Below are 11,598 nucleotides of genomic sequence, written 5' to 3' on the forward strand. Positions count from 1 at the left end.
CGCCTTGACAGCTGACATTGAAAAGGCTTTCCTTCAGATAAAAATCAGTCAAGAAGACCGTGATGCGGTCAGATTCCTGTGGTTTGCCAATGAGCCCCACCGGGCCATTTGATTTAGAAAGCTTACAGGAATGGCGAATGACCAGAGTCCCTTTCGGGGTATCCTCCAGTCCTTTTCTATTGTCTGGGACAATTCAACACCACCTAAAAAATGTGGCTGCTACAAAGAACATTGCTGAAAAAATGAGGAGCTCTTTTTATGTCGATGACATTTTGATGGGTGCCGACACGGTCGAAGAAGCGATTACGCTATACGAAACGTCTAACTCTATCATGAAGGATGCGGGCATGAACTTGAGAAAATGGGCCTCCAACGACAAGCGCGTGCAGCACATAATGAACGAAGCGGAAGCAGATGCGGTACCGGCAGACACGAACCTTAAGCTGTCTAGAATCTCCAAGGTGCTGGGAATGATTTGGGACAAGGACAGTGACAGTTTCAAGTTTTCGGTGGGCTCTCTTACATCATTCCTTCAGACAAAAGTGGACACCAAGCGTTCCATTCTGCAAGCTGCGTCAAGAATATTGATCCCATGGGATTCATTGCCCCTTTCACTATACGAGCTAAGCTCCTTTTCCAGAAACTATGGAAACTGGGAGTGAACTGGGATGAAGAAATACCTGAGGAACTATATGTCGAATGGTCCAACTGTTGCAGAGACATTCCTAACATCTACGCAGTACATGTGCCAAGACACATTAAGAATGGACAAAAAACACCGTTTAAAGAAGTCCAGTTGCACATATTCGTGGACGCCAGCACACAGGCATATGGAGCATGCGCCTATCTAAGAATCGAAGATAACAGCGGGGACGTTGGGACTACCTTAGTTACCGCAAAGGCAAGAGTGGCGCCTCTTAAGGTATTGTCTTTGCCACGATTGGAGCTCATGGGAGCCACAATTGGAACGAGGCTGCTGGAATACCTAGGTTGTACGTACACAGAGCTTAAAGAAACATACACCATGTGGACCGACTCGACAGTTGTGCTAAGTTGGATAAGAGGTCCGGCGAGCAGGTGGAAGCCATTTGTCAAACACCGCGTTCTAGAAATTCAAACTAAGAGCGTGCCAGAGAAATGGAGACATTGCCCGGGAGACACTAACCCAGCAGACCTGCTGACAAGAGGAGAATCTCCATCGATTCTTCGCGATAGCTGTCTGTGGTGGAAAGGGCCGAAATGGCTCATTTCTGGAGCAGATGACTGGCCGGAAACCCCACCTCAATTAGGGGAATTCAATGAGCTCGAAACAAATGAGTTGAAACCGACCCAGGTGTACCTGCAGACAGATGGTCAAGAAACGGCCGCACTTTTTGATCTAAAGAAGTGCAACGGGTATCAGAAGGTGCTTAGAATAACAGCCTGGGTGACGAGGTTTGCGCGTAACAGCAGTTCTAAAGAAAATAGACAAGTCGGCCAATTGGAGGCCGTAGAATATGCTGCAGCAGAACAATATTGGATAAAGCAAGCTCAAGGACAAGCCTTCTCAAGGGAGATTCAGTTACTTTCTAGCAATCAGGACATTGAGCCGGCCTCTCCTCTTTCGGATCTGCACCCATTTCTGGACCATGATAATACGCTCAAGGTAACGGGACGGCTGCAACAATTCAACGCCCCTTGCTCCGTGACACAGCCAATCATATTACCGAACGATCATCATCTGACTGAGCTGATTATTATGGATGCTCATTATCAAGTCGGCCATGAAGGAGTATCTAGCACCATGGCCACCCTCCGACAGCGATTTTGGATACCTCGAGCACGACAGGTAATTAAGAAGACTATCCGAAACTGTCTTCTATGTTCGAGGTTTCGCACGAAGCCTACACTTGTGCCGTTCGCTCCCCTTCCAGCGGAACGAGTGAATGTTGCAAAGCCGTTTGAGATCTCAGGCATTGACTTCGCAGGACCTTTATATGTGAAGGCAGCGAGTGCAGGAACTAGCAGCTCTAAGGCGTATATTGTCTTGTTTACGTGCGCGACAACAAGAGCTGTCCATCTGGAGCTCTCGAGCGACCTCTCCACGGAAGCGTTTCTTCTAGCATTTCGAAGGTTCATTTCCCGAAGGGGAATACCAAGTACAATATACTCTGACAATGCTACTTCCTTCAAGAGGGCGTCGGCTGACCTAAGGGTAATTTGGAACTCCCTGAGTCATCCGGACTTACCGTCATACCTTGCTGAACGGAGAATTAGATGGAAATTTATTGTTGAAAGCGCTCCCTGGTGGGGAGGATGGTGGGAGAGGTTAGTTCGCTCAGTAAAGGTAGTTTTAAGGAAAGTTTTGGGAAGAAGCAGTCTCAAGTTTGAAGAGCTAGCAACGGTGCTTGTAGAAGCAGAAGCCATTATTAATTCCCGACTATTAACATACGTTTACTCCGACCTCAAGGAGCCGACACCTGTCAGTCCAGCTCATTTTCTAATTGGACAAAGCCTCATTGTTCTTCCGGAAGTCGGCTCAAACTCTCAGCTTCCCAAGACCATGACTCACAGGGAATCCACTCGGAGGCTGAGGTATAGACAACTGATTATGGACCACTTTTGGAATCGGTGGTGTAAAGAGTATATCGTGCAACTGCGATCGGCTCATCTAGGGTGCCTCAATGTCCTTCTGTTAAGGGTGATGCACCCTTTGTAGTACCCGATGCCGACAGCACGCGCTCACGGGTAAAATACAAAGAAATCGACGAAAACAAAATGTCGCCGTAGCACAGTCAGCGCCACGAGTGCGTGCAGGGACACGTTCCTTCACGCGCTTCTGAACAAAAAATAAAAATAAAAGTGTGAGACAAAATGGCCAGATGTCTCCACCCTAAGCCAAGCGCACATGAAGGCACCCTAGGCTCATCAATACCCAAATGTCAAGGCTGCTTCGTTGAAAGTTGATGACGTAGTCCTGTTAGAGGACAAAAAATGTCCAAGATATTTTTGGAAGCTCGCCCGAGTTACAGAAGTCTACGCTGGAACAGATGGGTGCGTTAGAGCATGTCTCGTCAGAGACAAAGATGGAAACGTTTATCGAAGACCAGTTCAAAAGCTGCATCTACTTGAAATCCATTCAGCTTCGCTTGCTCGGGAGGATGTTGAGGAAATCGAAGAGAAGAAAGAAGAAGGCACGAGGAATTGAAGTACCGATCGAGACTTTAGAAAGATGAAGATGAGGGTGTTGTTCTTTTTACCATTAAACCCAACGGTCACATAGACCTTCTGATGCTAAAGTCCACCGTCTCACTGATAGATCTTTAAGAATTCCACAGTTTGACTGTCCGGGTAATCCGCTGCTTCAGTCCAAATTGTAACATCGTCTGAATATATAGTAAAACGGGCAGCAGTGTCACGTTCCAGCCGCTGGGCCACCCGTGTCATTGCTAGATTGAACAGCAAAAGTCCGAGGATGGACCCCTGGGGGACCCCCCTATCCAAGAAATAGGTTTTCGGAGTCCATCCCGAGGTCTTTCCATTGAGTTGAATAGGTCGCTGTTGGAGGAACGAGCGAATCCAGTCTTCGGCACGTTGGCTTGGGTAGCGCTGCGCTAATTCTTGGAGTATGGCCTCCTGTGAAACGTTATCAAAAGCCTTACGCATGTCTAAGGCTAAGATATAGTCGGGAAGCGCTTTCCTACTTCGACGGTTAATGACACGGCGTAAGAGCCACAGACAATTGTGCGTCCCCATGTTAGGCCGGAAACCTGCTTGAGCCGGGTGCAAGCCGGGTTGTACATATTCGAGGTAGTATTGAATGCGGGTATGGATCATTCGCTCCATTAGTTTGCAAATGGTAGAAGTCAGGGATATGGGGCGCAAATTACTCGGTGTAGACGGGTCCTTTCCGGGTTTAGGGATTGGGTAGATCAAAGCTAGTTTAAGACTATCTGGGACTTGCGCAGATGCCCAGGATTCGTTGAGAATTTCAAGGAGCTGACGCAAAGCCGTTTCGCTCAGGTTGCGGAGTTCTTGCCAAGTTATACGGTCATGCCCCGGTGCTGAGCGAGCCTTCCCTTGTCTGAGAGCTGCCATGAGCTCGCCGAGAGAAAAAGGCCGTTCAAGAGGTTCATGTGGCGTTGAGATGGTGATTTCGGGGAGCGGTGGAGGAGGGTTGGTTTGAGCGTGCGGAAAAAAAGTGCGAATAACCTGGTCTTCCACTGCGATGGGATCGTTTCGGAGAAAGAGTTCATCGAGAGGAGAGGCACCTTTCTTCCGCCCTAGCATAGAGCGTAAGATGCCCCAGAGATGTCGTAGGCCCGGTTCATGGCTGAGTTTAGAGCAGGTGTCCTGCCAGCGTGATGTTTCGAGCTGGCATTGATATTGGATGAGGACCTTATAGTGGTCCTTTAGGCGCATGAGGTCTTTCTGTCGCTTGCCTCCGTGTCTGTACTTGATAGTAAGAGACTGTGCCCTTTTCCACAGGTTGGCGAGATGTGCATCTATGGGCCCAACCGTGTCGTCGCAAGTAATCTCTTCAGAGGCCGTGATTCTGGTCTGCTCTAGGACGGAGGCGAAGGTCGAAAAATCGTTAAAATCTGTAGGCCAAAGTAACAAAGTTAGTAATGTAAAAAGGTTTTAACGATGAAGTTTAACCTATAAATGGCCACCCAACGACGGGAATCTATGCTTAAGCTACCCCATAATGATAATCTCAATATTGACGCAAATTAACACATTTCCTGAAAACCTAGGCAAACGACTTTTTTTTTTTGTTGTTAAAAGTTAGGGGCAAAACGATCGCGGAGGTTGGCAACACTGCTGTGGAGGCTGCGGTCCCGCAAACCAATAAGGGCGCACGAGCAAGGCACCTGAGAGCACTCCATTGTCGTGGCTACCGGGGCCTCGTTACCGCCCAACAACACAGCCCTCCACTACAAAAAGTAGTTCTCTGTTGTTGTTTTTTTGTGCGTTTTTTTTTTTTGTTAATGGCAATTGAACTCGCGCGATTTCATCTATAACGAGACGATATAAAGAAAAAATAATTAATTACCAATTTATGATTTATAATTATATTTCAACCAAAGTGACGCTACGTCCGTATCCGTTCAATTGTTTTTTTCGCCTGTGCCCTGGCATTAGCACCCGCCATAGATTTCCGGCTAAATTGAGCGCCGTACGAACTGTTCCTAAAGTGCTCGCTATTCTAGTGGACGGAAACGTTGCTGCGGTAAACGTTCATCTGAAGTTAGTAGGTTTCGGAGCAGGTGACTCTTAACCAGCAAACGACAGCAATTCCTCCGGGCCTCGCGCCTCGCATATGGCGTGGTGACACAAATGCTCCCGTGGCGTAGGGTCACGTGCCTCGCTCCGACGTTCTTATTGGGTCGCGGAGCACTAGCCTCCACAGTTGGCCAAGTTATCGTAAAACTGAGTATGGCCTTGACAATCATTTTTCTTGAGACCGGGATAAGACCACGTGATTTCATTCTGAGCAAGCCGGCACGCTGCAGGGGAAGAATGACCCAGATTTAGCATGACGTTTTAGGTTTCACACGAGTATATTTCATTTGTGGGGGAAAAAAGAGGTGTCACACTGGAATTAGAAAGAGAAGTTAAACAACTTCTTTCTAATTCAGTGTTACAGCTCTTTTTAATTAAGATTACTATGATAAACAACTTTATCATCCTCATCTCGCTATTAGTAGTTTGGTCCTGCATTCTGCCGCTCGGTGGTCACGTCGCCTCCACTACTCCCATAACTTTCAGCGCATATTGGGATGAATTAACGCATTTAACACATCGTTTCTACCACTCACAATTGTGTACTGCAACGATCTCTTAGAGTCTTTCGTTTCAATCACGGACCCAGTTATTTTTAGGGATACCATCACTTTATATTTCGGAATGCGGTTTCCTTTGTTGCCTTTTTACTCTCTTTTTACCAAACTACCATGTGTATTACTTTCCATCGTTGTTGTGTTCTTTTTTAATTGTATAACTTAGTGTACTTGCCCGTTTTTATGGAATGCCCTCGAAAGTGAGCTTTTAAGTAATGATAAATGAAATGAAATTAAAGGCATTGTTAGGCGTTTGTGTCAAGAAAGCTGTGCATACTTCAGCTAAGCTTTCAGTATTCTAGCACATTTGTCTTTGAAGAGTTCATCTATGATGACATGTAATCTATGATTTTGTAATGCTATCACTGAAACACTCCTGCTTTCTCTAGTTCACTTGGAGCATGTAAAATGGATTGGACGTGACAGAAACCGCACTTAGCCGTCGATTATATGTCTGAGCTGTGCCTTCTATTTGTTTCAGTTGAAGCCCAATCTCAAACTACAAGGACTTGAGAGATATGTTTTTTGTATGCATGCCATTGTTTTGACATATTTGATAATCCTTATCGTTTGCTTAGCGGGCTCAGTGGTTAGGTGAACTTGACCGCTCGACGACCGGATTACGTTAATTCGAAAAATGCGAGTCGGCTCTAGCGTGACTCCAACACTGTCAACGATAGCGGCTCGAGCAGATATATTTTCACCTAACCTATCATTTCCATAAGCATGCGCCTTAATCAAGCGCTAAACCAAGACAGGAGCTGCAGCCAGCAGCTTTGAAAGCGTCATACAACGGACTGTAGTTTGGCACAAGAAACCACCCTCTTCGATAGCGTGTTGAAGCCATGAGCACTCGGATATCAGACAACGAAACTGAATTCTGCTACATTTTCGCTAGCTCCGAACATTTGCCTTTTAAATATATGGTGTCTTTTCGCAACAATCTAGACTAAGAGAAATATGTACTTTCGCAAATAAAATTTATATCACTCTAGTATATAGGTAATAATCAAGTAGCACCGTTGCATTTATGTAAATTACGGTAGGGGTTACCATCCCTTTGTGTAAAACAAATAGTCTGCTATTCGCCTCGAGATCGAACCGTGTCGCCACCGTGCGGCCGAAATCGGAAACGGGCGAAAGCGGGGATACCGCAGTGTGTCGTCTGCTACGGGCGCACGCTCAGAAGCATGGATCTCGACGACGCAAGCCCGTTTCAGGCTGAGCTTGACATTCCTTATTTAATGTTTTATGTTTTTGTTGCCGTTTCTCTCTTACTAAAGGTGGTGTTGTATCGTTTCCCATACGTAAAAATTCAGCAAATCGATTATTATTAAGTCGGAAGCTTTTATAGTCTTACTGTGTTGGCTTGTATACAATCGCTGGTCCCACATATTTTTGTTATCTCGCACAAACCGTGGCTTTCATAAAGCACTAAATCTTGAGTGGGTCTGTGGTTTGATTAGAAAATTAATCGGGCTGATCGCTATCCTTTAATAGACTAATCAATCAATTAATCCGTATGTTGATTTTTCGCCGGTCATATTGCGTGAAAGAGGTTAAAACTACACATTTTTTATTGGTTTTACTATGCCATAAATGGCCGTATTGCATTCCCATTCTAAACTTCACATTGTGAGTCCTACATAAACATGAACGCGGGAATTAAGCCTTTTAAAATGGAGTATTTTTCAGGGTGTCGGACCGGAACCGAACTGAACCGAAAACCGGAACCGAACCGGTATTTTTTCCGGAACTGAACCCGAACCCGAACCGTTATATTGTTATCGCGATGAGCCCGAACCGGAACTGAACCGGAAAAAAATAAAGGTTACCGGCTCATGTCAAAACGGTTCGGCCACGCGCTGTTGACAATGAATGTGCTATCAATGCCATTTGTTTTTTAAGTGCCGTCAACTGACACACACCCTCGCTTACATATTTTTCTTCTCCACTCAGTCTTAGTAATATAAACGCTGCATCCATGAATCTTGACATAGGAACCAGTATTGCGCTGGTCGCGGCTTGTACGGAAAAAAGAAAATTAAAATGCTGTGCGAAAAAAAAAAAATCGCGTCACCAGATTTTATTTTTTTACAATCTCGTAAATCCTAAATGCTGCTGTGTGCTCATTTCATAACACGTTTCTAGAACGCGCGAGTTCTTGAAGCTTGCTTCCTTCGCAATGAGAAAAGAAAAGGCTGTGGAGTTTTATAATAATGCATCCGGTTTCGTATAGGCACTTAGAAGCTAACATATTTGTGAAACAGCGAACTCTTCTATTTTAATATTTATCCTATTACGTCCTTCTGGCGTTGCGTTCGGTGAAGTGTTTTTCATATTCCGTATCTTGTTTAATGAAAACTTCTTTAAGGGTCTAATTTGAGTTACCGAAGGCTAGTTCAAATAAAGAAAGCTGTATTTTCTCCCCACTGTTCCTTCAATTGCTTACAAGACGAGGTGGCGGGATAGTTAAGCGAGTTCTACTTGTAAGTGGGTTTGTAAGGAGGTCGCGGATTTTACAGCTACTGCGTCGGACCCAATTAGATGAAGTCCGAATGCGTAAACATCGGTGAGGTAACCTTTGAGTGCACATAAAGAAACCATTCCTGGTAGAAATCCCTGAGCCTTACACTACGATGTATCCCGTTTCGTATGTGCTGATTTCAGATGTTTTATTTGTAATTTATTTTAATGTTTTAATTTGTCATTTATAATTTCCGAACCGGTTCGCGAACCGGTTCGCGGATCGAATTAATCGAACCGGAACTGAACCGGAACAAAATAAATTTACCTGAACCTGAACCGTAACCGAACCCGTATTTTTTTCGGCTCGACACACTGGTATTTTTTAGTTATTATTTATACTTAAACAGTGTAATAACCCTCGGCGAAATGAGACGCACGCAGAATGGTTTACTGTGCAAGCCTGTGTCACAAAAGAAATAAAGACGTCAAAAACATTGAAGCAGGCATTTTTTACTCCTTGTTGACTTTCTCCAGCACAAAATTCCAATTAACCGGCAAAAAAAAAATTGTAATTAAAGCATTACTTGAATAATCTGAAAGTTATTCGATGAACTGCCCAGTCCCGATATAGGTTAGGTGAGGGCGGAGGGTGATCGGAAAGTCTCGTGAAGGTCGCTAGCCCTTATCAGTAAAAGAGTATCACTGCGGCCGATGCTGTCTCTGTCGTGGTGCGCGTCGTTTGTTTGGGTTGCAAAGACTACTGTGTTTGAATACAAGATTATGTAGGGGCGGAGGCTCGGTAAATCACACTCTACATATTTATTTACAATGTTTACACTGTCCTTTTTGACTACTTCATCGAGGGGCCCTTCGCCGAATTCCAGATTCCATGCAGCTCGTGGTACTGGCACCTCGTGTCCTTAGCTCGTGCCTGTTCCGTGAGCTTGGCACCGTTCAAGTGCTGGATCGCTGCCGAGAGCCCTCACCAAGAAAATTGAAGCGGGTGAACCCACACTACCGAGAAAAGCATTTAATAACAGGAACATTGCTGCGTTGCTCGGTTACACTTGTTTATCACAGTCACGGCAGATATACTAGAAGAGTTTGTTTCACTTGTTTCAGTTGGCCTGCCAACCGTGCAGTTGGCAGAATTTAACTGGAAGAGACTCTCTCTCCTCATCGCAACGTAGTAGATTTGTTCAGACTCCAAAACACTTACCCACACTATCGCACAGTAAAAGGGCAGAGGAGCTCAATAGCATGGTAATTTCCAATACAGCGCTAACTTATCTTCATTCTAAATATTTATATTACTGCAAAAGCTAGAAGTTAAAAAGCATAGAAGCTGCGATTTCACAGCCTACAGTACCAGTATTGTGTTATCTGGGTTAGAATTTTTTTGATTGCCCCGTTGATGAGCCAATACACCCATTAAAAAAACAAATATTTAACATATATATTCCGGTTCCCCGGAGACAAGCATCATTCGTGGTGATCCATGCTTTCCAACGTCTGCCTAGAGCAGACGACGCACACACAGAAGCGATTATATAAATTTAGGCCGCACGCCTGGAACACGATTCGATTTTCACTCAAGCACCGAAGAGTACCGCATCCTTTTCCGCAAGAATTGTTTTCTTAACGATAGTATGCGACAAAATAAACGCAAGAATCTACGCCGTCTCGCGCGCGAACGTGGAGGGCCTATGGGGCGGCGGTTCTCCTATCCCCGCTTTGATGATGATGATAGCGCGACCGTAGCGCCACCTCTAGGTCGATCTCGAGTAGTAAGTAGTAGTAAGCGTTTTATTGGAAAGGAAAACCTGAACAGTTGGCCACTCCTAAAAATGGGGGCGAGTCAGTTCAGGGTTGAGGAATGGGTTAGAGGAGAGACAGATTAAAAGAAAAGAGAGAGAGAGAGAGATAAAAACAAAGGGAAGGGGTGGATGACTGTCACTTGTTGGCACTCTGCACTTAAGGTCGGATACTTGTGGTTTATAGGCGATCGAATAATTCTGTGTCTTCTAAAAATGTGAGGAGACGTGCGAATGTTTTAGAAGCGGTCCCGGCCGGACCCGGAGGAAAAAGAATTTCCTCTGTAGTGGCATGTGCGACGCCGGCGCACTGCAGGCCGTCGATGAGGGATCTTCTCTATTTCGTTAACGCCGCGCAGTCCCAGAGGAGGTGGTCGAAGTCCTCAGGAACATTGCAGGTTGGGCAGAGGGGGTCGACGGCAGAGTTTATGCGGTGGAGGGCTTTCGCCGTGAAGGCACATCCGGTGCGTAGCCTATGCAGCAAGGAGGCGCTGGATCGTTGTAGCTTCGATGGGACACGTACAGAAGGTTTTCCGCAAGAAACCCGTGGGTCCGGGTGATGAACGATTATATCTTGATGTATAAGTAGTTTAGCTTCGTGTATTTTAGGTATCGTTACCACTGGGACATCAAGGTGATGAGCCGCTGCAGCGAGTTGGTCAGCGGCCTCATTGCCCGAGATGCCAGTGTGCGAAGGCAACCACTGAAAGGTTAATTGCCAGCCATTTGCTTGTAAGCTTCTCGCTACGTGCGCGACAAATCGAGCGTATTGCGGTGCGTCTTCAAGACGATCTAGCTGTTGCAGCGCCATCCTAGAGTCTGTGAGGATTAACGCTTTGCCACATTGAGGGAGGTTGTTAAGTGAGTCAAGGGCAAGCCAAAGTGCCACAAGTTCGGCAGTTGTCGACGTAGTATAAAAACTTAGCTTCCTGGACTCGGTCATGTTGAGCGCTGGGATACACATGGCAGCAGTAGACGACTTACGGCTATGAAGCACAGAGCCATCGGTGTATACCCGCAGCCAACCAGCGAAGGACGTTTCCATGTGGTCTTCAACAAGGCTCCGGACTACAGGTTGGGCTGTGTTCCGTTTACTTTTGAGAGCGGGAACAGACTCATTGATGTTTAGTGGTGGAGCGTATGGTGGTGGAGTCATGTAGATGATGTCTGGGTCACCAACGAGTGCTCTGAATTGCGCTGCCAGTTGTCCGAGGTGCGAGAGTGGACGCTGATGAAAACGCTTTAGGAGTGGACCTGTTGATTGACAAGATGACTGTCTTGCTATGTGCCGAAGTGTCAGCTCCCTGCCGTGATTTTCAACGAGATTGACCCTGGCTTCCACTAACGTTGGGGTATTTGGGGAGTATCTTGGTAGGCCCAAGCATAAACGAATTGCGACTCGAGGCCAATATATAATATGCGGGTCGCTCAAGAAGTCAAGTACGAGTGTCGGATTATCTTTGCCTCTGTTCCTTGTTTGTGTTTCTATATGC

The 11,598-nt window shown here is 45.9% G+C and overlaps 1 protein-coding gene across 1 annotated transcript; it reads left to right on the plus strand.

Annotated features, from left to right (window-relative positions):
* The first annotated feature begins 275 nt into the window (after positions 1-275).
* LOC115312149 lies at positions 276-1,925 on the plus strand. Its single transcript, XM_042286320.1, has 3 exons — positions 276-509; positions 641-1,828; positions 1,914-1,925. Exons 1-3 carry the CDS (start codon positions 276-278, stop codon positions 1,923-1,925), a joined length of 1,434 nt encoding a protein of 477 aa, XP_042142254.1.
* The last annotated feature ends 9,673 nt before the right edge of the window (positions 1,926-11,598 follow it).

The sequence above is a fragment of the Ixodes scapularis genome, unplaced genomic scaffold, assembly GCF_016920785.2.
Source record: "Ixodes scapularis isolate PalLabHiFi unplaced genomic scaffold, ASM1692078v2 PGA_scaffold7__128_contigs__length_106722199, whole genome shotgun sequence".
Lineage (NCBI taxonomy): Eukaryota > Metazoa > Arthropoda > Arachnida > Ixodida > Ixodidae > Ixodes > Ixodes scapularis.

Excerpts from the sequence above, each read along its gene's own strand:
- LOC115312149 (XM_042286320.1), top strand. The coding sequence starts at position 276 with ATGGGTGCCGACACGGTCGAAGAAGCGATTACGCTATACGAAACGTCT. Across the intron at positions 510-640 it reads GTGACAGTTTCAAGTTTTCG|AAACTATGGAAACTGGGAGT; the intron begins GTGGGCTCTCTT and ends CTCCTTTTCCAG.